This window comes from Pan troglodytes, chromosome 2 (genome assembly GCF_028858775.2).
Source record: "Pan troglodytes isolate AG18354 chromosome 2, NHGRI_mPanTro3-v2.0_pri, whole genome shotgun sequence".
Taxonomy (NCBI): domain Eukaryota; kingdom Metazoa; phylum Chordata; class Mammalia; order Primates; family Hominidae; genus Pan; species Pan troglodytes.
In genome coordinates this window covers 126,500,926-126,528,233 of record NC_086015.1, presented here as the reverse complement: position 1 = coordinate 126,528,233, position 27,308 = coordinate 126,500,926, and the positions used below count along the sequence as shown (strand labels likewise).

The 27,308-nt window shown below is 37.2% G+C and overlaps 1 protein-coding gene across 5 annotated transcripts in view; it reads right to left on the bottom strand.

Moving 5' to 3' along the window:
- The window catches only part of SEC22A (SEC22 homolog A, vesicle trafficking protein), a 73,327-nt gene that overhangs the window by 19,363 nt on the left and 26,656 nt on the right, over positions 1 to 27,308 (bottom strand). For all 5 annotated transcript variants that reach the window (XM_516699.8, XM_063807047.1, XM_063807049.1 and 2 more), the window contains one exon: positions 11,283 to 11,398. In XM_516699.8, the coding sequence (XP_516699.4) occupies positions 11,283 to 11,398 (116 nt within the window). The remainder of the gene's footprint in view (positions 1 to 11,282; positions 11,399 to 27,308) is intronic.

Here is a 27,308-nt window from a genome sequence, read left to right as displayed (position 1 = left end):
AATAACATTTGCAAATACAAAGAAAAGTAACTGGTACATAGTAAGTACTCAGAAACATTCACTAACTCCTCTCTCCCTGGGGTTACTGTCTGCATCATTTAAAAAATCTTTAATTGATAAAGAGAAGACTGTCTACTAGCATATTATTCCATTTAATAAATATTTATTAAGCATTTACAAACCAGGTACTTTGTTACTATCCCTAGTACAGAAAAGAGTTAAGACCAGCCAGCGCGGTGGTTCATGCCTGTAATCCCAGCACTTTGGGAGGCCGAGGTGGGCAGATCATGAGGTCAGGATATCGAGACCATCCTGGCTAACACAGTGAAACCGTGTCTCTACTAAAAATACAAAAAATTAGCCGGGCGTGGTGGCGGGCACCTGTAGTCCCAGATACTCGGGAGGCTGAGGCAGGAGAATGGTGTGAACCTGGGAGGTGGAGCTTGCAGTGAGCCGAGACTGCACCACTGCACTCCAGCCTGGGTGACAGAGCGAGACTCCACCTCAAAAAAAAAAAAAAAAAGAAAGAAAGAAAAAAGAGTTAAGTCCACACCAACTTAAGGAGGTCACTCTAATTAAGGCAGATACATAAGTCAATAATTACCACCCAAAGTGATAACTGATGGCACAGGTGTGTGTAGAGGATACTAAGGGAGCCCAATGGAGACACATCTAATTCTGCATAGGGAAAAAAGAAAGGCCAGGGAAGACTTCCTAGAGGGAGTAAAGCTTAACCTGGGTCTTAAAGGCTGAACCAGGTAGGCAAGGTAGGAAGAGAATCAAAGGCAAAGGAAGTAGTGCGTACAGTGTCAAAGAGGGAGGAGATTAAGGTGACTCAGAGGCTTCTTGTTTAGGCAACCTTTGAATGACACCATGCACTAAGTTGGGCGTATAGGAAGAAAAGTAATTCAAGAGCAGAAAATACTGAGCTCACTGTGGGACATGCTATTCTAGAGCTGCTAGTGGGACATCCAAATAATTATATTTAGCAGATATTTCAGTCTGCTTCAGGAAAGAGTTTGATCCAGAGATCTAACTTGGCAGTCTTCTATTTTAATAGTAGTTAAATGAAAGGCCTATGACAACCAAGTAAAAATCTCAATTCTTAATTAGCTCCTAGATTAGAGAGAGGAACAAAACACTATATAGAACATTCTGGGGGCAACTATGGAAATTTGAATACAGATTTTCTATTAGGTAATACTACACTAATGTTAAATTCTTTGGTGTGATTAAGGTATTATGATTACGTAAAAGAATATCTTAGCCCTTAAGACATACATATTGAATTCAATTTTGGAATAAACTGAGATGATACCTACAGTATTAACTTTCAAATGACTCAGTAAAAAAAAAAAAGAAAGAAGAAAGTAAAATGGTAGGTATGTATATGGGGTGGATGTTAATTCTGCTGTTCTTTAAACTTTTCTATAAGTTTGAATTCTTTCAAAATAAGATGTGGTGCAGCAAAAGGAAAACGCAAATATTTAATAAAAAGTCATGCGGCCACTAAAAAGAATAGAATAGATCTCCGTGTACTGATATGAAATAAACTCCTACATATTTTTAGACTTAAAAAGATGCAAATTAGTATTGAGTATGCTATCATTTCTATAAAAATTTTTAAAAGAATAATTACATAAGTAAATATATAAATACCTATATACTAGCATAGGCACATAATCTCCCTAGAAGGATGACTCTGAGGAAGAAAGTTGGGAGGCAATTACTTTTCTGTGAAAATATCAACTCTTATAGGCTTTGAAATTTTTATGTGCATATTTTACTGTGTGTGTGTGTGTGTGTATGTATATATGTACGTGTATTTTTTCAAAAAGGCCATTATGAAAGTAACCAAGAAGAGGGCATGGAGTTGGAAGAATATAAAGCCAAGGACAGAATACTGGAGAATGCCACTATGTAAAGGACAGGTGGAGGAAGAAAGTGTATCAAATAAACTGAAGAATAGGAAGAGAAAGAGGGAAACAAAACAAAACAAAACGGGAGAAAACAGTTTCATAAAAATGAACGGATGAGAGATTTGTCATGAAGAAAAATGTAAATACATTAAACTATTAACAGTGACTTGGGTCTATGTTTCCTGAAATAAAATTCATTTTTTGAAATTAAACAAGGAAATGTTTAAAAGGAAGAACATAATGACAGATGAGGCAGAGAGGGTACATAAGATAAGACTTTAGTAAAGAGTTTCTGCTGTATTTGGCAATTGAAAGGATACTGGTGAGCTTAATGGTGGATATCTGAGAGAATTACAGGAGCAGAAAAGAGATCATAGTAGACTAAGACTCATAGGTGGGAACTGAACAATGAGAACACTTGGACACCGGAAGGGGAATATCATACACTGGGGTCTGTTGTGGGGTGGGGTGAGGGGGGAGGGATAGCATTAGGAGATATACCTAATGTAAATGACGAGTTAATGGGTGCAGCACAACAACATGGCACATGTATACATATGTAACAAACCTGCACATTGTGCACATGTACCCTAGAACTTGAAGTATAATAAAAAAAAAAAGAAAAGAAATAGAGGGTAAAGGAGCAAGACAACAAATGTAGTCTACTCTCTCAAAAAATTAGAAGAGAGCATATGTAAAGAGGCTTTTTTGGTTTTGTTATTGTTTGTTTTTTAAAGAACAGCAGGGCTGAGGGAAACGAGCCAGTAGGGAAGCAGCAGATGAAATATAGGTGAAGGAATAGCCAGAGGTTGGAAGGTGGGCAGAGGTTAGGAACAAGGACAAAAGTGGGAGTGGACAGAGGTAGGGAAACAGAGACAGGAAGGAAGGCAGAGGAGAGGAAGAAGAGGGCAGAGGTAAGGAGTTCCAATACAAATTTTTATGAATGTCACTATTCACCTTTAGGGGATACTAGAGTACCAATGTATTGCTCTGAAAACAAATAAAGGACATTTTCTTTTAAAGATGAGGATGGGTCAGGGGCAGTGGCTCATGCTATGATCTTAGCACTTTGGGAGGCCAAGGTGGGAGAATTACTTGAGGCCAGGAGTTTAAGACCAACCTGGCCAACACAGCGAGACCCTGTCTCTTTAAGAAAAAAAAAAGATGAGGATGAAGGTAAACAAAAGCCTCATATAATAGCCACACAATGTATTAGGAGGATACTATTAAAATGTTTATAATAATTAGGGAATATTTACTTTTTAATATTAAGTGAAAAAAGGACATAATGGATACATGTACATGTATGAAAATGTGGTGATAATTTTTATTTTATTCTTTATACATTTCCCCCAACTCTTTTTTGTTATTTTTATTTTATTTATTTATAACTTTTTTATTTTCTTTCTCCACTTTTTAATGTTATTTAATCTTTATTATCTTCTATTTTATGGCACTGTCTTGTATGATCTCCTAATTCTTTAACAATGAATTAGCATATAATCAGAAAAAATGCTTTTATTTCTTTTGAAAGAAAGTAAGCACCACACCTTAACATAGATATGTCACTAAATAAATGAAAAAGTTCTGTTAAGTATTAGCAGGGACATAATTTCTTTCTTTCTTTCTTTCTTTTTTTTTTTGAGATGGAGTCTTGCTCTGTCGCCCAGGCTAGAGTGCAATGGCACAATCTTCGGCTCACTACAACCTCCGCCTCCCAGGTTCAAGCAATTCTCCTGCCTCAGCCTGCGGAGTAACTGGGATTACAGGCACCTGCCACCGCGCCCAGTTAATTTTTGTATTTTTAGTAGAGACGGGGTTTCACCACATTGGCCAGGCTGGTCTCTTGGCCAGGCTGGTCTCGAACTCCTGACCTCGTGATCCACCTGCCTTGGCCTCCCAAAGTGCTGGGATTACAAGCGTGAGCCACCGTGCCTGGCCAGCAGGGACATAATTTCTTTAAAAGGCATCAACAAGTCTATGGGAAAGAAGATAAGAAATAAAAGCAAGTTGATGACTTCTGCTTTGTAGAAGCTTTTACAAACAATTTTAGAATCAGAGAAATCTTAGACTGTCTGTCCTAAGACCTAAGAAATGGTCCCTGGGCTTATGTAGTCTAAAACCTTCATCTTGCAGAATTGCAAGATGAGATACAAGAAGGTAAAATAACCCATGCAGGGTCACAAAGTTACTGGCAGATGGGACCCAGGTATCTTAACTTCCAGGTCAGCATTTCTACTGAGATATCAAAAGATTCCATTTTTTTTCTAATGTGCCATATGCAAATTACTTCCAGGTTGGTATTAGCCTAATTAATGTAATTGTTTCAAGGTTGAGCCTTAAAGAAATACATGTAATATAAGCCAATGTGATAAAAGCTTATGCCTTCATAAGGTATCAATTCACAAAAAACTTATTACCATCTCTAAACTCAGAGCAAAGTTAAGAAGTGAAAATAATCTAATTTATATATTACTGTGGACACCAAAATAAACTTATAAACTTAAAAAAACTATACCCATCCTAAGCCTCCCCAGTTTAAACTTAGATACCAAGAAAAACTTCAGTGCTACATATTTGAATAAATCCCTTGCTATCACCCTATGAGGCAGTTAATAATCTGGAAGAAACAAACTTGTGCTGAATCTTCAAACACCATTAATAACATGCAAGAATGTTGATTCATGTGGGTCCTCAAATTTAAATGAGCCTCAAGATACTAGAGATAAATGTAGCAGTCATTTTCAGCATTCAGAAAGAGTGTTTAGAATTCACGGCTTTAAAAAAGTAAGCTTTAATGTCTATATATTACTCAAACTCAGGAAATACACTACATATTTTCAGTCAGATCTAAAATTATAATTCCCAAATAAGTCCTTTGCTCTTAAATCAAGTATCAGAGAAGCAGTAAGCCCACTCAATCTGGGGTACTGCCCCTCCCCCTCCTGTAACATTGTGATATGAATAACACCACTGTAGGTAACTTCAAAATAGATAAAACTTTAAGTCCTGTGTCCTGGGATTTGCACTCAAGTCTTCAGAGCAGACTACCTCAGAAAGTTCTACCTTTACTAACCAAAAATTATCTAGAGTGACGTTTGAGATTATTCCTAATGTAAAATGTAATGATCAACCAGAAAGAAGGCTAAGAGTATGTCTTAAGACTAATGGCTTTAGTGAAAATAAAAAGGATATTTTATCCAATACAAGTTGTCAACAATGATAAAACTTCAATAAGGGAAAATTAAAAGTAAGAGACCTCAGGTTCCCAATTTTGTATGTATTTTCTTTCAGGTTAAGTCTGGCTAAGGATGTACTCAGAAAATTACTCTAGTTTGCACTCTTGAACCTATCTGGTTTAAAGCTCTAAAGTTTATCATTGTGTCCATTTACATTCTGACACTTCATTTTCTCCTTTTATTCACTTATCATCCATTCCATCTTTTAGGACACAGAATCTTTACAAAGCAGATAATTCTAACACTATATAGTGCTCCTTCATTTATCTTCACAGTGGGAAAAGGAAAGGAAAAATATTCCCAAGCACCAGTCACTTACCAGAACATTGTACTCAATGCAGATATAAAGTCCTCGATAACTGGAACAATGGGAGTTTCTACTTTTGGTCAAGTGGATTTGCAAAGGTACTGATTTTCATTTAGGTGAGAGGATCAGAATTTGCTGGAAAATCTTTTAAAATTACCTATGAATGACAAACTACTTGTGGACTACATTATCCCCAACTTTGCATTCTGTTGTTTCCTTGCTCCTCTTAGAATCACTCTCTCAGGAACCTCAACTACTAAATGAGTGTATGTGGAATACTTCAGGTGGGTTATGGCAGAACAAAGACTTTAAGTGCTTAGGGAACACAGAGGCAGGTACCAATGCCCTCATTTTCCAGATAGCTAAGAATCCCATATGAACCAATTTACAGTTCCCTGGATCAGGTAAGTAAGAAATGTTAGAGTAATTTAGTCTAAGACAAAAGAAAGGATTCTGTATCAACCATCAGAAACATACAAGCCTACACACAGAGTTCCCAAATTATAAATGACCTACTAATAAAAAAGACCACTCTAACCTTTTCCCCATTCATAATTTATACCCCATGCTTCTTTCACACTCCACCACCATAGTTGTGACGAACTGTTTTAAATAAACAAAAAAACAAAAAAATCTCTTTAAGTTTCTAGGGAAACTGAAATCTAACATGGGGCAGGAAGAAGTTGCAATGCCCTGCAAAATATTCAGGCTCCCCCACAAAAATATTTACCTTTACTTTCTTGAAATGTTTGTTGCTTAAAAATCTACTAATTAAGTTAACAAAAGTTGTCTTTCTTTCTGCTTACATAACAGGTGCTAATAAATATTTATTTAAAATGTGAGTCAAATATTCATGATTCAAAAATTAAAAATAACATATAAAAAGATACACATAAATATATACCAGGAAAAGTCTCATTCCCACTCAATTTTCCATCTATCCAGTTCCTAACATGTTCATTAGTCTCTTATCTTTCCAGTTTCTTTATGCAAATTAAAATACATTGTTATTCCATCAAGCTATCCTAGGTGAGGAGACTTGGGCTGAGCTGGCAGGCACTGGTGGGTGCTAGGCCAGAGGACCTGGTCTGGCTGTCTCTCACTGGCTTTCTCAAAATGGCCATTGTTCTGAGAGGGCATACATTTGTACATGTAACCTTTAAACATGAATTCCTGATTTCAGGCTCCATTATGGCTGGGGATCTACTATCCTCACCTGGCCTGTGTGTAGAGGAAGACTCGTCCCTCCATAGGAAGAGAAGGCCCAATCCACTGCTTCCTAAGAGTGGGCTGGGCACAACAGGTTCTACTGTAACTGCCAAATGGAGCAACACCTAACTAAAGAATATCAAAGCCCAGAGTGAGAACATTCCTCCCTTTCCAGTTTTCCTCCAACTTCTTTTTAATTTTTTTATTTTTATTTTGAGACGGAGTCTCACTTTGTCGCCAGGCTGAGAGTGCAGTGGCGCGATCTTGGCTCACTGCAACCTCCACCTTCCAGGTTCAAGCAATTCTCCTGCCTCAGCCTCCCGAATAGCTGGGACTATAGGCGTGCACCACCACACCCAGCTAATTTTTGTATTTTTAGTAGAGACGGGGTTTCACCATGTTGGCCAGGATGGTCTCGAGCTCTTGACCTCGTGATCCATCTGCCTCGGCCTCCCAAAGTACTGGGATTACAGGTGCGAGCCACCGTGCCCAGCCCCTCCAACTTCTTATTATGGAGAAAGTCTGTGTTTTAATGATGGATTTTTAAAATAGACTTTTTAAGAGCAGTTTTAGGTCTACAGAAAATTAAGCAGAGAGTTCCATATATTTTTCTTCTCTCCTCTGCCCCTGATTCCTGACACAGAGCTCCTAAAACCCTTGTAAATAAACATGCTAGGAGACTCTTGTTTCCATATTTGGTCTTTTTTGTTTTGTTCCCTATATTTGGTCATGGACCCTGGTGTTGACACAGAGCTACTGAAACCTTTGTAATTTCTTGAGTGATAAGAGTATCTGAGGCTGGGCGAGGTGGCTCACACCTGTAATCCCAGCACTTTGGGAGGCCAAGGTGGGCGGATCACTAGAGGTCAGGAGTTCGAGATCAGCCTGACCAACATGGTGAAACCCCATCTCTACTAAAAATACAAAATTAGCTGGGCATGGTGATGCACGTCTGTAATCCCAGCTACTCAGGAGGCTGAGGCAGGAGACTCGCTTGAACCTGGGAGGCAGAGGCTGCAGTGAGCCGAAACCATGCCATTGCACTCCAGCCTGGGCGACAGGATGAGATTCCATCTCAAATACATATATATATATATATATATATATGATAAAAAAAAAACAGTATCTGACACAGAACTCCTAAATCACTTGGAATTTCCCAGGTAATAAGAGCATCTTTTATTCTAATCAGGCAATTCTTGGTGAGATCCTAGATGGGGGCTGGTTACCACAAAGACCAAGCCATGATTAGAAGCTAATAACTTTAAGTCCTACTCCCACCCTCCGGGAAGGGGAGAGAAACTAGAGAATGAATTAATAATCAATCATGCCTACATGAAGAACCCTCCATAAAAATCCCTAAAAGATGGGGTTCACAGAGCTTCTGGGTGGGTGCCATGTGCCAGGAAGGTGACAAACTCCAACTCCATGAGGACAGAAGTTCCTGTGCTCAGGACTCTTTCAGACCTTCCCCTATGTACCTCTTCATGGCTATTCACCTTTATTCTTTGTAATTTCCTTTATAATAAACCAGTAAACATATTTCCGTGAGTTCTGTGAACCATTCTAGTAGATTATTGAATCCAAGGAGGGGGTTGTGGGAACTTCCAATTGGTGACAACCTGAACTTGCAACTAGCATCTGAGGTGGGGGCATTCTTGTGGGACTGAACTCTTTACCTGTGACATCTGGGTTAACTCCAGGCAGATAGTGTTAAAAGTGATTTGAATTAAGGGACACCTAGCTGGTACTGGGGAATATGTTGCTATGAGAAAACCTCCCACACATCTGGTGTCAAAAATGAAGCTCTGGAAGTATTGAGAATCGTGAGAATACAGAAGCAAACAGTCTGTTTTTCCCTATACAACGCATCCTTGCTTTTCCATATGAACTTTAGAATCACTGTTAATATCCATCAAATAACTTGAAATTTTGATTGGGATTGTATTGAATCTATAGACCAAGTTGGGAAGAAATGACACCTAAACAATATTGAGTCTTCCTGTCTATAAACATGGAATATCTCTCCATTTATTTAGATCTTCTTTGATTTATTTGATCAGAGTTTTATCATTTTCCTCATAAAGATCTTGTATATACATTGTCAGATTTACTCTGAAGTGTCTCTTTTTGTTTGGTGTCACTATAAATGGTATTATATTTTTAATTTCAAATTTTAATTCTTTGTAGGTATATAGTAAAGCAATTGAGTTTTGTATATTAACCTCATATCCTGCAATCTTGCTATAATTACTTATTAATCCCAGGTTTTTGCTATTGTTGTTGATTTTGGGCATATTCTACATAGAAAGAGAATTAACAATATCCTACTTAGTCATGTCATCTGTGAACAAAGACAGCTTTATTTTTTCCTTCCTAATCTGTATATCTTTTATTTCCTATTCTCATCTTATTGCATCAATTAGAACTTCCAGTATGATGTTGGACAGAGTGGTAAGTGGGGACATCCTTGCCCTGTTCCTGGTCTTAGGGGGAAGCATCTAGTTTCTCATCATTAAAGATGATGTTAGCTGTACGTTCTTTCAATAGATGTTCTTTATCAAATTGAGGATGTTTCCCTTTATTCCTAGTTCGCTCCAAGTTTTTATGATGGATGGGGTTTGGATTTTGTCAAATGCTTTTTCTGTACCTACTGATATGATCACGTGATTTTTCTTCTTTAGCCTGTTGATGTGATGGATTAATTGGCTTCTAAGGGTGACTAGCCCCGCATACCTGGGATAAATTCCACCTGGTTGTGGTGTTCATTATTTCTGCACAGTGTTGGATACAATTTGATAGTATTTTGTTGAGGATTTTGTATCTATATTCATGGTCTGTAAAGTTGTCTTTTTAAAATGTATAATAGGCTGAGAAATCTCAGAGCTATCAGTCAGTTACACTTAAGTGGTAATTAGTTTAATAAGATTATTGTTCTTCTGAAACCTAAAACTCTATCAACTGCAATGAGCCAGAGACATTACTGATCAGAGGGAAGACAAGGAACAATTAGGAAACCAGGTAGGTTTTAGCCTGTTGCAGTATCTCAAAAGCAAGAAAGCTGTAATTTATACTACTTTCCTCAGTTTTTAAGTTTTAAATCAGAGGAAAAAAAAAAATCAGCCCAAGAGGAGGGATATAACATCTGAGTGCCTGAAATAAAGTACTGTTCCCTTAAACTGGTTTTGTGAATACAATAGCCTTCTCTGAATTTTAACTTAAAGGTAATGCAGTCTAAGCCCCAGGTTCCATAACTTGTATACTGTTTTATAAGTCAAAGATAGTGAAGCTCTGTGGGGGTCAAGATTTTCTCTACCCAAGCCCAAGCCTGCTTCACCAACAACTCTTCATACCCCTATACTACTGCTATTTCTACTATGTTGAGTACAAAAAAAAAGAGTATCTTATTTATAAACTTTTTCTATCAGCAGTCTCCAAATTGTCTTTGTTTCTTCTTTTTGTTAGGTCATCTAAACAGCTGAAAACTGAACTCCTTCTGCTGGAATAAATCTGATCTGGCATGGGGACAGGAAACAGAAAGGCCGAGGGACAGCAGCCGGCTGTCCTGTGCCTAAAAGGGGAGAGGAGCTTTAACCTGAGGGCAAAGGGTGTTTGGAAGAGGAACTAAGAAGTCATAAGAAGTCCTGTCCACCTCCTTTAGGAACAGCTCTGCTGCTGGAACCTGTGATGTCATCTGCTGTTGGCTTTACATGGCTAAACAGATGCAGAAAGATACCCTCTGAGGGTTCCCCAAACTAACAGCAATTTAAAAACAGAATATAAAGTGTGCTCAGTAGATTTTTACAAATGGTATTCTGCACTTAATGCTGACCAAAAAAAGAGGACTGATTCATAATGTGAGAGTGTCAAGAGTTCTTCAGAGAAAGTGAATAGAAATAAGGGAGAGGAAAGCTGTGCAGTCTCAAATGTGCTAAACTTAAAAAAAAATTTCAAAAAGTTTACAAAAAGCATAAGAGAAAAAATTAGTATATTCTGACAGCTATAGCTTCTGAAAGGAACTCCACTTGAAAATGAAATAGTTAGCAATATCTGAATAAATTTGTGGTTTTCTAAGAAGCTCAAGTTTTAAGAAGCCACTAACAAAACAAGAAAAAGCAGATGAACTAAGTAGGGAATACACAGAAGTGGAATAAACACAGCCTATGTGTGCCCTCTTCATTCTTCCACTGCTCTCTGTCTGATCAGATCTTTCCAGGACCAGTTCAACTCTCCTCCACAAAACCTTCCTTCTCCAATCCTGATTATACTGACCTCTCCCCCTTCCCAACTCTGTGTATTTGGCGATTACTTTCTTGCCTCCCCAGTTCAACTTTCAGTTATGAGACTGCAAGGCCTATGTCACACACATCTTGGGGTCCCCAGGGTGCCTATAAATAGTGCCTCCTAAAGAGCAGATGATAAACATGTGCCAATGGAATCAAAGAAGCCAACCAGTGTTTTTAGAAGGAGGCTAAAGCAGATATAAAAAAACATAGATTTTGAGTATGCACTGTAAATTATACTAATACCCAATCCAATTCAAATCAATTATGTAACCAGTAGAATGAACAGGCACAGTCACCTGAAATTGCAAAAATAGCACAGTACCTGCAGGAGACTTTCTATAGCATGAAAGCCTCGAATTAAATTCAGAGCTCCACATAAAAGACTAAGGATAAATCCTACAATCCCTGACAGAGTTGCTGGTTCCAGTCGCTGGTGAGCTGGAAAATAAAAGAAATAGTTAGAAATGAACACAGGTAAAACAGAAATTCACTGCTCAACTTAAATGGGTCAAGCAGATACTTCATAGAATTATTTAACACCATATATTCACAATTAAATACTGTTGTAAAATGAAAAATGCTTGACAACATAAAAGCTTCATTTCCCTGAAAAATTAACTTATTTTTCTCTTTTTCCTTTTTTTTTTTTTTGAGACAGGGTCACAGTCACAGCTCGCTACAAGCCTCAAACTCAAGGGCTCAAGCGACCCTCGTGCCTCAGATTCCCAACTATCTACGATTACAGGCATGTGCCACCATGCCTGGCTAATTTTTTCTTGAATTTTTTGTAGAGACAGAGTCTCACTATGTTGCCCAAGCTGGTCTTGAACTCCTGGCCTCAAGTGATCCTCTGACCTTGGCCTCCCAAAGTGCTGGTATTACAGGCATGAGACATTGCATCTGGCCTTTCTCTATGTTTTTAACAAAGACATGTAACTTGCATTTGGGATAGACAGTGCTAAGGGATGCTCACAACTGGCAGTAAATCATTTAGAAAAAACCTTACTGCATAAATATGTCTACTATTTGCAAGTAGGTGAAAGTATTTGTAAAGGTGACTTTGCTTGGAAATTCATTGCATAATCCTACTTTTTCTGAAAATGCTTAGGAAACATTTTTAAGTACAAACATAGCTTACTTTTAAGCAAAACTTTGCCTTATCTAGGTTCTAGGGCTATAAATATCACTGGATACGTGTGAAAGCTCATATATAATCAGCAATGTGAACTCCAAAACAGAATGGAGTCTTATAGCTATGAAGTTCCTGGTCCTCTGAATAACACTGGAAGGTAAAAATGACAAAACACCAGCTGAATAAGTAACCATTTTAGTTTCATAAATACATTCCCTTATCTTCCAGGGCTTCAGCAGCACAAAAGTTATACAATAGCTTCCCTTCATCATCATCTTACGCTTAATAGAATTAACAACAGGGTCTACATGAAAACACAAAACTAAATACATAATCATCTAGACCTCAAACGGGAGACAGAGGGAAAGACAACAGAATCACATTTAGAGTATTTTATTTAAATCACTGAAGTGTAAACGCCCTAACAATTAAGTTAATGAGGTGGAACATTAATATAAGGGCGGGTTTAAATCTCTGCAACTTGTATTCAGCCATTATAGCAGAACATCTTCCTTAAACAGTTATAAAAACACAAGAATCTACATATCACAAAAAAGTATTTATTCCCCAAGTTCAGCAGAAAGTGCTTATATAACATTTTCTTAAACTTCTCTGGTGCCCAAGCTGCCTGCTCTCAATTTCCTTGATATTTTAATATGACAACAGAAAATTAAATGTCACTATTCAATATTGCTTCCAAGTGTTATATCAGTAAAGAAAAAAAATTTCACGATTTAAAAATCTATCTAATTCGTCTATACATTTAAAGGCATAAAAGCCTTTAAAAAGCATAAGTCTCCTTTAACAAGAACACAGTACACCTTTGCTGAAGGACAGCTGGCGTTGTGCCAAATCACTGTGGGGAAGAAATTCTAGAGATTCCCCCACTTCCGCCCCCACCCACTTCCCAGGTTCTGTGGCTTGTACCTTGAGAAGTTATCAAGAGAATACTCCATCTGCCCACAACATAAGAAGGTGACACTCCTTAATAATTTCTCATTTTAACAAACTGAACTAGATATTTAATCACATTTTAATGTATTAACTATTTGTTATTTTTTTTTACTTCAGTAAAACAGATTTTAGATCCACTATTATCCAAAAATGCTTAATTTGGCACCATTCTAGGTACTATAATATTCGGTGTAGAGTGTTTGTAACAATAACAAATGAGAGGCAGTGTAGAAAAACAATAATTTTGCTGAATCCAAAGCAGTGTCACCTGGTCAGTTTTTGTTTTGCTTTTGTTATTATTGCCTTCTCCTATAAAGTCTTTTCTTTAGTCTTCTTGAACCCAAGGATGGCATGTTGATAACAAAATTAAATGTTTCTGAAAATGTACCAATGGTTTATGGAGACTCTGCAAAAGTTCTTAAAGAAGTAAGAATAAACCCCTTAGAACCAAAGGAACCAAAGAGCTATTGGTTACAGTAAATTAATATATTTATTCAGTAAATACTTTCTGGCATGGTTCTGTGTAAGATGCTAAGCTTTAGAAGATACAAAAATTGAATTACATATTCTTCCCTCAAGGCACTTCTAGTCTTTTATAAAAGAGATAAAACAGATAAGTATATGAAAGTAATAAGCATTCTAAGCTAAAAGAGGCAAGGAATGATGAAGTGGAAAGATAAAGTAGGGGGAGGGTGGTCTAGAACCAGGAAAGAGCTTTGAAGACAGATAAAATGTAGTCAGGTACAAAGGGGAAGAAATGCATTCCACGCAGAGAAAAGAATGTGAATGTGATGGAGATGGAAATGGGAGAAACGAGTAACAACAGCATCAACAACTACTACTTCTACCAACAGTGACTGCTCTCAACACGCCAGGCACCAAGTGCTTTATATACTTGGTCTCACTGTATCCTTCCAACAACCCAATGCAGTAGGCACTATAATTATCCTGGTTTTCTGCCCCGCCCCGCCCCCTCCCCACCCCGCCCAGAATAGGAAAGGTTTAGGGACATTAAATAATTTGCTCATGGGCACAAAGTAAGTACGTGAACTGGGATTTAGATGATTCTGGAATTCATGTTCTCAGCCATTCTGCTATAGGGCATTGCTAGTGGTTTGGTTTGGCTCAAAGCGATGTTTGTGACAAGTGGGGAGAAATAAGGTCAGAAAGGGAGGTGGACACAAATTGGTAGTATACAATTCTAGGCTAAGAATTATGGAAAATTAGACAATGGGGAACCACTGAAGAACAAGATTCTCATATGATGAAGGTTATACTTAATCTATTAATGGGTTGTAAAGAGATCAAAAGTAAGGCAGGGAGAAATAATATTTTTCTGAGTACCTTCTCACTAGGCACACATTGTCTCATTTACCCTTCAGAATGGCATACTTCATGAGGTAGAAATGACTAACTTCTCTGTGACTGAACTGGAATGACTTTTCTGTGCCTAAACTTTCTCATCTGTAAATTAAGATTAAATTATTTTCTATAAGTCAGACAGCCAGAAGGGCCATCTTCACAATTAGCACTTAGGTCTATCTGAGTGCAGAGCCCATGCTCTTTCTACAGTTCTACATTAGGAAGTTTGTAGGAGAGTCACTGCAAAAGACTGACTGAAATCAGGGCCTGAATCAGAATAGTCACAGTAGAAATGGGAATCTGAGTGCTTGGGAGTTCATTAAAGAATAAAGCTAAAATTAAAAAAAAAAAAAAGAAATGGGGAAAAAGAAGTAAGATGTCATGGAGGTTAAAATTATTAGACTTGGCAACTAATTAGATGTGGCAAACAAAAGGGGAAAAAAATTCAAATAAATGTTGAGGTTTTACCTCTAGGTGATCGGAAAGATGAGAGTACTGAGCAACAGATCCACAGGAAGAAACTTAAGTTTGATTAAAAATGGGGACATTTTAACATCATATTTGAGGTGATGGTGGGCCGTGTTTAACAAGCAACTGAAGAATGGAATAGCAGTAGAGCTGGAGAAGCAGACGAGGTCTGCAACTGAAGGGAAAGGTTTAAATGAGTGTCAAAGAAAGAAGCAGGCCAAGGGAAATCCTTGGTAAACACTGTCAGTAAGGGATGGAAGAAGAGTCAGGGAAGGCAGATGCAGGAGAATCAAGCGAAACCTAGGAAGGAGAGACCATCAAGAAGAAAGATATGGCTAACAGTGCCTATAGATAGGCCAAAAAAAATCTGACCTTAAAAAAGTATTAGACTTATTGAACAGGAGATGCTAGGATTCTCCTTAAATTTTTTTTTTTTTCCAGAAAAGTGGTTGAGGGCTTTTTAGATCTCACAAATAAGTGAGAACATGCAATGTTTGTCTTTCTGTGCCTGGCTTATTTTACTTAATGATCTCCAGTTCCCTCCATGCTGTTGCGAATGACTGGATTTCATCTTTTTCATGGATGAACAGTACTCCATTGTGTATATGAACCACATTTTCCTTATCAAATTCAGATTGCAAGAGGTTGAACAACTGGCGATGTTAAGAGGTGCAAGCACTAAGTGAATACTACTGAAGTTAAAGGAGAGAAAAACAGGATGAAAGCTTAACAGAGATAATAGGATTGAGAAAATAATTCTTTTTTCTCTTACAGTGTTGGAGGGAGGGAGGAAGACTTGAATACATACATAGGTGGAATGAAATAATTCAGTGAAGATGAAATAGAAGAATCAAGAAAAAGGAAAAATAATTGATGACGCAAAGTCCCAGAATAGTCCTTATGACGATTCAAAGAGATGGTACCATTCGAAATCTCAAAGATGCCCAAAATGCCTAGGGAAACAGACTGTGGAAGATAAGAGAGAAATTTCAAGTCAGTTCCATCTAAATGAGCCTAATTTATTACTGAAGTATGACTGAATGAGACTAACAGTCTGGCACAAAAACACACTATTCTTTTCATCAGTGAGGCCCTTCTTTATCATCACCACCTGTAAAAATCATGCATATCCTTCAAGGCTCCAAGACCTGAGTCTTCCTTCTTACCTCTTTTGGAGCATGTATCACATTCTACTTTGTGTTTTACTTATTGGATTGTATTTCCCTTTCTCATTCTGAGTACAGTTAATGTGTTTACTCTATTTCTAAAAAATGCCTCCACAAAATTTAGCATAATACTTTAGAGAAAAAAAATGATAAATACCTGTTGGATTATGAAGGGGATGTGTGTGTGTATGTGTGTGTGTGTGTGTAAGAAAGAGAGATTAGTAAATCTATTTGGCTTGTGGGCACCAGCCAAAACAGAGCAGCATTTTCAGGCAACTGACAAATTATCTAGAAAATGATAAAATAGATGAAAAATATACAAGTGTCAAAGAAACTGACAGAAGTGTTTCTATCAGTTTAAACCCTAAATTTAGGGTTTTGTGAAGTTTTTTTTTAAAAGCACAACATAAAAGTAAAAAGACTAACAACACTAAATGTTGGTGAAGATGTGGAGTAATCAAAATGCTCACAAATTGCTTGTTGGGAAAGTAAAATCTTACAACTACTTCAGAAAACTGGCAGTTTCTTAAACAGGCAACCTTTTGACCTATCAATTCCACTACTAATATTTACTCAAGGGAAATGAAAATATATGTCAACAAAAGGATGAATGTTCATCGTAGCTTTATGTGCAATAACAAAAACTGAAACAAGTTTATGTCCATCAGCAAGAGAATAAATAAACAAATTGTGGTACATTCATACAATGGAATACCGCTCAGGAATAAAAAGGAACTAATTACTGAGACAGGCAACATGTATGTATGACATCATGCTGTGCAAAAGAAGCTGAACACAATAGTCACACAATGTAGTCTTCTTTTATATAAAGTTCTGGAACAAAACAAAGTTCAAGTGGAAAAAAATAAAAACAGTCGTTGTCTAGAGGATAGTGGAAATTGACTGAAAAGGGACACAAAGAAACTTTTCGGGGGAGATGGAAATGTCCTATATTGTGATAAGGGTGTTTAGTAATCATGTCTTTTTATTCTGTATTTTTGATGCTTTGACCTCTTGGGCCTTGCTGACCATGGAAGAACTGCCTCTCCCAGGGATAGCTAATTCCTAGTGATGGCAAACAACTTGTCTGAGTCCACCTTTCATATGCATTCCAATCAATCCAGACTCACACTACCAACCAACTCCTCTACAAGGCTCTCACAGCCAGGGCCATTATTTCCCTATCCCAATCATCCCAGGGCCACATGTCAGACAACCAGAGATAGAACCTATGCCCCAGAGTCCATTGAAATTATTCAAACTAGCCAATCTTAAAACCTCCTTACCCTGCCTCACCCATTCCTTACCACCAAAACCACAATAAAAGTTCTTGCATGCAATGGCAACAAAAGCCAAAATTGACAAATGGGATCTAATTAAACTAAAGAGCTTCTGCACAGCAAAAGAAACTACCATCAGAGTGAACAGGCAACCTACAAAATGGGAGAAAATTTTCACAACCTACTCATCTGACAAAGGGCTAATATCCAGAATCTACAATGAACTCAAACAAATTTACAAGAAAAAAAACAAACAACCCCATCAAAAAGTGGGTGAAGGACATGAACAGACACTTCTCAAAAGAAGACATTTATGCAGCCAAAAAACACATGAAAAATGCTCACCATCACTGGCCATCAGAGAAATGCAAATCGAAACCACAATGAGATACCATCTCACACCAGTTAGAATGAGAACACATGGACACATGGACACAGGAAGGGGAACATCACACTCTGGGGACTGTTGTGGGGTGGGGGGAGGGGGGAGGGATAGCATTAGGAGATATATCTAATGCTAAATGACGAGTTAATGGGTGCAGCACACCAGCATGGCACATGTATATATACGTAACTAACCTGCACATTGTGCACATGTACCCTAAAACTTAAATAATAAAATAAAAAACAGTGGAAAAAAAAATAAAAGTTTTTGCCCACATTTTCCTCCTGCTCCCTCTGCCTCCTGACCCACATTGGTACATCCTTGTGTGCTCCCTTTAGGGATCAGTGAGTATAACAAACTATCTTTTCTATGACAGTCATCTCCTCCTCACCATACCTGAGTAATAATGAAACATATACTTTAAAACGGGGTGGACACAGCAAAGATTTGTGCATTTTAATATACGTAAATCTCCCTTAAACAAGAAAAAAAAAATAGAAATAAATTAGTGAGTGGATGAGTGGGGAGTAGGTAGAAGTACAGATGAAAAAAGAATGGCAAAATGTTGATATCGTTGTTATAGTTGAGTACATGAGAGTTAATTATACCATTCTGTTTATTTATACTATTCTGTTTACTTTGAAAATTTCCATAATAAACAGTTTTAAAAGAAGTAAAAGCAGAACACAGTACCCTTCATTTAATATTTTAACCCCATGAACAACATCTGTAGACTTCAGAAAATAAGTATGGCAAGATAAAAACATTCATGCCAGACTGTGGGGAGAGGATCAAAAGATTAGAAAGAGAAAAAAGTCAAGAAATACAAAAAAGATACTGAGAGTAAGATACTGTAACAGAGGGAGGAAAACCCTGAAAAATGATGTTTATCAAGTAACTATTAACCAGATTCTAAAATAAACTGAATAGTTTTATTTAGAAGTTCCAAAACATAAAAATATATTTTAACTTGGGGACCACAGAAAATATTATGTAGGCTTGGTCTGAATTAAAAGTAAATTTAAAGTTATATTAAAATAAGTTCTAGGCTGGGTGTGGTGGCGCACGTCTGTAATCCCAGCACTTTGGGAGGCCAAAGTGGGCAGATCACGAGGTCAGGAGTTCGAGGCCAGCCTGGCCAACATGGTGAAACCCTGTCTCTACTAAAAATACAAAAATTAGCCATGCATAGTGGCATGCACCTGTATCCCAACTACTCGGGAGGCTGAGGCAGAAGAATTGCTTTAACCCAGGAGGTGGAGGTTGCAGTGGGCTGAGATTGCGCCACTGCACTCAAGCCTGCTGGGTGACAGAGCAAGACTCCATCTCAAAAATAAAAATAAAATAAAATAAATTCTAGTTGTGAGTTACTTTTAAAACTTTTTTTTTGAGACAGGGTCTCACTCTGTCACCCAGGCTGGAGTACAGTGGCATGATCAAGGCTCACTGCAGCCTCAACCTCCCAGGCTCAAGCAATCCTCCTGCCTCAGCCTTTCTAGTAGCTGGGACTACAGTCACGTGCCACCATGCCTAGCTAATCTTTTAATTTTTTTTGTAGAGACAAGGTCTCACTTTGTTGTCCAGGCTGGTCTCAAACACCTAGGCTCAAACCATCCTCCCACCCTGGCCTCCTCAAGTGCTGGGATTACAGGCGTGAACCACTGCATCTGGCCCCTCTTCCTTAAAACAATAACAAATACCAGACTCTCCCCATTTTCCAAGTGTCTAACGTTTGGTGATCCAGGATGCCACTGCCAGCTACAGGTCAGGGTGGGGACTTATGGAAGTCAGGTGATACATGGAGTTTCTAACAGAGTCTACCTCCTGGTAAGTCAAGTTGGATCCCCACCCCTAATTTAGGTTATATACCTGAATCCTGAGTGTCTATTAACGAACAGATATATTTTGCAATATTGACTGCCAGACCCATGGAATTAGAACTATTAGAGAAGGAAGGGCCAATGGAAGTTTTTGAGCTCCCCCAACCCAAATATCATCAAGGTAATCACAGAGATCAGTGCCACCATCCAAGTCTTAAAAGATGTATAGGTAGCAATTCCTATTATATTCCCATTTAACTGTCCAGTATAAGTCTCCAAAATGGATGTGTCTTGGAGGATGACAGATTGTATGTTTCAACTGCATGTGCTTTTCCAAATGCAGTCTTCTTATGGAACAAAGCAATTCATTCTCTGACCTGTAGGTACTAATTTGGTAACACATTTTTCTCTATCCTAATAAATAGAGAAAATCAGAAGCATTTTACTTTTACCTGATAAAGATATCAGTATATTTACCATATTTTCACAAGGCTATGTCAACTTTGTGCCAAAGATTAGCAGACAGCAAAGGCTGGCAAACTATGACCCACAGACTAAATTTAGCCCACCATCTATTTTTGTAAATAAAGTTTTATTGCAACACAGCCTCACTCATTCTTTTATATAACATCTATGGCTACTTTCATGTGTTATACTAACAGAGGCCATATGACCTGCAAAACCTAGAGACCGAAAGTTTTCGCTGCTAATACCAGGATCAGCAAAAATACAAGGATATCTATTCTTGCCACTTCATTCTTTTTGTTCACTTCATTCATTTTGTAAAGCACAGAATTCTACATTTGCAGTTATTTTCTTTCATCCTTTCAAAGTTATCATTAATTGTCTTCTGGCTTTCATTGTTTCTATCAGATCGTGCATATGTGTGCGTGTGTGTGTGTGTGCGTGTTTCTTATGGTCTATGTTCATGTAGTGTAGTCTCTTAAGGTGCTTAATTATCTATGATTGTTTGCCAAACATTTTATTTTCAAAATCTTGTTGTAGACATAATTTGAAGCTTATGACACTATCTTCTTCCAAGAAAGATATTTGATTGCTTCTACCAGGACCTTTGGAGCATCAGCACAGTGGAATCACCTCACTCCAATTTTAGAGAACAATATGATTCAAAACTAAGTTCACCCATATTCCTAGGGTGCAAAAATCTGAGGTAGTAAACCAAAGCTGGAGAGACGCTCTCCAAAATGGGTAAAAGCACCAAAGGAAAAAGTAGCTCTGAACACTGGGCTCATCTCCCTGGGCCTCCATCCTCCTCTGCATCCCACTAATTCTTAGTAATCCTGTTGGATCTCCAGAGATATCAGGAAGATTATAGTTGATTAAATTCTATATTAGATCAGACATATATATTCTACAGAATATATACATTTCATTCAGCTTTTCTACATGTACTCAGTGGGACTGGTGGTCTGAATTACCTACTCCATCACTACTAGAGCTGGAAGTCTTCAAAGTAATAATCGAATTTATTAGTGATTTTAAAAATTGAAATATAATCCACATTCAATAAAATTAATACTTTTAAAACACACAATTCAGGAGTTTTTCGTATACTCACAGAGTTGTACAACAATCATAAATACCTAATTCCATATTTTCATCACCCCCAAAAGAAATCTTATACCTATTAGTAGTCACTGCCTATTTCCCTCCATTCCTCTAGCTCCATCAATCATTAATCTACTTCCTGTCTCTCTGGATTTGCCTATTCTGGACATTCCATATAAAGAGAATGATTAATATGTGACCTTCTTGTGATTGACTTCTTTTATTTAGCATAATGTTTTTAAGGTTCACAGATGTTGTTATATGTATCAGTACTTTATTCCTTTTTATGGCTGAATAATAATACACTATATGGATATACCACATTTTATTTATCCACTCATCAGCTGATGGACAGTTGGGTGTCTACACTTTTTGGCTTTGAATAACGCTGCTATTCATGAATTATTTTGCATAATGCTACATTCATACACACATTTTTGTGTGGACATATGTTTGCATTTCTCTGGGGTACACCTAAGAGTAGAATTCCTGGGCCATATGGTGACTCTTTTTAACTTTTTGAGGAACTTCCAAACTGTTTTCCAAAGTGACTGCATAATTTTACAACCCCACTGGCAAAGTATGGGGATTCCAATTTCTCTATATCCTCATCCACACTTGTTATTGTCTATCTTTTTAATTTTAACCATCCTAATACGTATGAAGTGGCATCTCCTTGTAATTTTGCTTTGTATTTCCCTAATGACTATGACGTTGAACATCTTTTCATGTGTTAATTGCCCAGTTGTACAACTTCTTTGCAAAAATGCCTAGTCCAATCCTTTCTCCATTTTTAAACTGGATTATGTCTTTTTATCGTTTAGTTGTAACAGTTATTTACATATTCTAGATACTAGTTCCTCATCAGACATACGATTTACAAGTATTTTCTCCCATTGTGTTGGTTGCCTTTTCATTTTCTTAATAGTGTCATTTGAAGAACAAAGTTTTTAATTTTGAATTGGGTGAGGTAGTACATGCCTGTAATCCAGACTACTCTAGAGGCTGAAGTGGGAGGATTGTTTGAGCCCACGAGTGCGAGACCAGCCTGGGCAACACTGTAAGAACTTGTCTCCAAAAAAGTTTTTAGTTTTGATGATGTCCACCTTATTTTTTTTTTTTTTTTTTTTTGAGACAAGGTCTGGCTGTCGCCCAGGCTGCAGTGCAGTGGCACAATCTCAGCTCACTGTAACCTCCGCCTCCTAGGCTCAAGCCGTCCTCCCACCTCAGCCTCCCGAGTAGCTGGGACTACAGGCATGCGCCACCAGGCCTGGATAATTTTTGTATTTTTTGTAGAGATGAGGTTTCGCCATGTTGCCCAGGCTGGTCTCGAACTCATGGGACCAAGCGATCTGCCTGTCTTGGCCTCCCAAAGTGCTGGGATTACAGGCGTGAGCCACTGCGCCCAGCCTATTTTTTCTTTTTTCATTGTGATTTTGGTGTTAAGTCTTAAAAACCTAATATAAGATTATACAAAGATTTATATGTATGTTTTCTCCTAAAAGTTTTATAGCTTTGTTATTTTAAGTTTTTGATACATTTTAATTAATTTATATATATTTTTTGAGGTAGGGGTCCAACTTCATTCTTTTGCATGTGGATATCTAGTTGTCCTAGCACCATTTGTCAAAAAGACTATTCTTTCACCATTGTCTTGGCATCACTGTTGAAAATTAGTTAACCATAGTGAGTTTACTTCTGTACTCTCAATTCTACTCCATTGATCTATGTGTCTATCCTTAAACTAGAACCACACAGTCATGATAATTGTAGGTTGGTAGTAAGTTTGGAAGTGTGAGTCCTCCAACTTTGTACTTTTCCAAGATTTTCCAAGATTATTTTGGCTATGCTCCATCCCTTGCATTTCCATATGAATTTTAGGATCACCTTGTCAATTTCTACAAAAAAAGCCGGGATTTTTATAAAGAATGTGCTGAATCTCTATTAATTTGGGAAGTACAACCATGTAAATAATACTGTCTTTCAATCCATGAACATGAGACTATTTGTCATTAATGTAGGTGTTGTTTCTTTCAATTATGTTTTAAAGTTTTCAGTATATAGGGTTTTCTTAATTTCATTTTCAGATTGTTCATTGTTAGTGTATAGAATACAATTGTTTTTTATATTAATCTTGTATCCTGCAACCTCACTGAACTCATTTATTAGTTCTCAAATAGTTTTTCAGTGGACTCCTTAGAATGTTCTATATAAAAGATTACGTCATATGTGAATGGTGTTATTTTATTTCTTCCTTTGCAGTCTACATGCCTTTTTATTTATTGTCCTTGTCCAACGGCCTGCTGTGGCTTGAACTTCCAGTATAATGTTGAGTAGAAGTAGTGTAAGCAGACATCTTTGTCTTGTCCCTGGATCTTAGGAAAAAGCATCCTGTCTTTCACCATTAGATATAATGTTAGTTGTGGGTTTTCCATAAGCGACTTTTATCAAGTTGAGGAACTTCCCTCCTATTCCTAGTTTGTTGAGTGTTTTTTTGTTTGTTTGTTTTTGTTTTTTTGCCATGAAAGGCTGTTGAATTTTGTCAAATGCTTTTTCTGCATGTATTGAGATAATCATGTGTTTTTCATTTCTTATTCTATCAATATATTACATTAATTGATTTTTGGATGTTAAAGCAACCTTGCACACCTGAGATAAATCCCACTTGGTCAGGGTGTACAGTCATGCATCCTTTAACAATGGGGATACATTCTGAACAATGTGTCATTAGGTGATATTGCTGTGCAAACGTCATAGAGTGTATTTACACAAACCTAGATAGTATACCCTAATACATACCTAGGCTATATGGTATAGCCTATTGCTCCTGGGTTACAAACCTGTGCAGCATGTTATCGTACTGGCTACTGTAGACTACTGTAACACAATAGTATTTGTGTATCTAAACATAGAAAAGGTGCAGTAAAAATATGCTATTATAATCTTTTGAAATCACCACCATATATTCAGTCTATCACTGACAAAATGTTGTTATGTAGCACATAACTGTAATTTTTTCTTTTAGAGACATGGTCTTGCTCTGTCACCCAGGCTGGAGTGCAGTGGTGTCATCATTACTCACTGAAGCCTCAAACTCCTGGGCTCAAATGATTCTCCCACCTCAGCCTCCTGAGTTGCCGGGACTACACATGCATACCATCACGCTAATTTTTAAAATTTTTTTGTAGAGATGGGGTCTGCCTATGTTGTCCAGGCTGGTCTCAAACTCCTGGGTACAAGTGATCCTCCTGCCTCAGTCTCCCAAAGTGCTGGGATTATAGGCATGAACCACAGCGCCTGGCCTAATTTTTTAAATACGTTGCTGGATTGGGTTTGCTTGTATTTTGCTGAGGACTTTTGTGTCCATATTCATAAGATATATTGGTCTGCATTTTACTTTCTTTGTAATGACTTTGCCTGGTTTTGGTATTAGGATGATACTGGCCTCACAGAATACGGAAGTATTTTTTGTAGAGACAGTGTTGCACCACATTGTCCAGGCTGGTCTTGAACTCCTGAGGTCAAGCCATCTACCTGCTTCAGCCTCCCAAAGTGGTGGGATTACAGGTGTGAGCCACAGCATCTGGCCCTTTACTGTTTTTTTTGGAACTGTTTGTAAATAACTGGTTATTAACTCTTCATTAACTGTTTGGTAAAAATCACCAGTAAATGTATCTGGGCCTGGAGTTTTCTTTGTGGGTAGTTTTTATTACTAATTGAATCTTTTTGCTTTTACAGATCTATTCATATTATCTTCTTGCATCATTACCAGTAGTTGGTGTTTTTCTAGGAATTTATCCATTTCATCAAAGTTATTGAATTTAATGGGAGACAGTTGTTTATAGTATTCTTTATAATCCTTTTTATTTCTAGAAGGTCAGTAGAAATGCCATCCTTTTCATTTCTTTTTTCTTTTAGACAGAGCCTCGCTCTATCACCCAGGGTGGAGTGCAGTGGTGTGATCTCAGCTCACTGCAACCTCCACCTTCCACGTTTTAAGCAATTCTCGTCCTCAGCCTCCTGAGCAGCTCGGATTACAGGCACGTGCCACCATGCTCAGCTAATTTTTTGTATTTTTAGTAGAAATGGGGTTTTGCTATGTTGGCCAGGCTAGTCTTGAACTCCTGTCTTCAAGTGATGCATCCACCTCAGCCTTCCAAAGTGTTGGGGTTGCAGGCATGAGCCACCGTGCCTGGCCCCTTCATTTCTAATTTGAGTAATTATTTTCTGGGTCAATCTAGCTAAGGGTTTGTCAGTTTTTTCAAAGAACCAACTTTTGATTTTGTTGATTTTTCTCTACTGTTTTCCTATCCTCTATTTCATTTGTTTCTGTTCTAATCGTTATTTCCTTCCTTCCTTCTGTTTGCTTTAGGTTTAATTTGCTTTTCTTTTTCCATTATCTTTAAGTGGAAAGTTGTCTTCAAATCTGGTTTTTGTTTTTTTAAACACAGGCATTTACAGCGATAAATTTTCCTCTAAATTTAGCTTTTGCTACTACATCCTGTAAGTTTTGGTATGCTGAATCTTCATTTTCATTCATCTCAAAGTACGCATTTCCCTTTTGATTTAGTCTCTGACCCATTCACTATTTAGGAATGTACTGTCTAACTTCCACATATTTGTGAGTTTCCCAAATTTCTTTCTGTTTTCACTTCTAATTTCATTCTAATGTAGCTGGAGAACATACTTTGTACTATTTCTATCCTTTTAAATTTATGAAGGTTTTGTTTTTCTTTTTGTTTTGTTTAGCTTAGCATAAGGTCTATCCTGGAGAATAGTTCACATGCACTTGAGAAGAACATAAATTCTGTTGTTAAATGGAGTATCCTAATAGATGTCTGTTATGTCTCACTGGCATATGGTGGTGCAGGTGTTCAAGTCTTGTATTTTCTTATCTTCTGCCTAATTGTTCTATCCATTATTGAAAGTTGTGTATTTAAGTCTCCAACTACCATTGTTCAATTGTCTATTTCTGTATTCACTTCTGGCAGGTTTTACTTAATGTACTTTGGGGCTCTGTTGTTAAATGCATGTATGTTTATAGCTCTATCTTAATTGATTCACCCTTTTATCATTATAAAATGTCATGCTTTACCTCTCATACCAATGTTTGTCGTAAAGTCCATTTTGTCTGATATTAGTATTGGTACTCCAGCTCTCTTTTCCTCTTCATTTATCTTTTTTTATCCTTTGACTTTCAATCTATTTGTATATTTGAATCTAAGGTATGTCTCCTGAAGACAACATATAGTTGCATCTTGTTTTTTTATTTTTACTCCAATCTTACAATCTCCATCTTTTGACTGGATTATTTAATATATTAACACTTTTTAAATCCATTCATATATAATATTATTATTGATATAGATTTACATCTGCCATTTTTTCCCTTTTTTCTTATCCATCTCATGCCTTTTTTGGCTCTATCCCTCCTTCACTTTATTTTTTTTTTTTTGCATGAAGTGAATATTTGGTAGTACGGTATTTTACTTTAATAATTTTTCACTACTTTTTATTTGCTTTGTGGTTGCTCTAAGCTTACCATGTACATCTTAACTGCAAGAATTTATACTAAATTCTAATGAGCCACAGAAACATTACTCCTATATAGCTCTATTCCCTTTATCTCCTTTTTGTGGTATTGCTGTTATACATATCAATAAACATCACAAACTCCATAATGCATTGTTATAAATTATGACCTTATATAATTTTATGTCTTCTAAAAATGCTAAGAAAGGATAGTAATTATATGTTTATAGCTCTTGTTAATATTTATCTTTCTGGCTTTCTTCATTAGTTCCTGTTGATTTGAATTATCATCTGGAGTAATTTCCTTATCCCAGTACAACTTTACTACCACCCATGTCCTTTTTGCTGTATGTGAAAACATATTACATTTCTATATGTTATAGGCCCAAATGACATTATATATACACTGTTTTATATGATCACTTTTTAAATCAGTTAAGAGTAGAGAGTAGAAGAAAAATGCATTAATGTATTTTTATGAGTCAGAGTCTTGCTCTACTGCCCAGGCTGGAGGGCAGCCTACCTCACTGCAACCTCAAATTCCTGGGCTCATGGGATCCTCCCACTTTGGCCTCCCAAAGTATTACGATTACAGCCATGAGCCACCACACCTGGCCTTTACTGCCTTTTTTAATTACTTAATTACATTTACCCTTGTTCTTTGCTTTTTTTCAAATGGA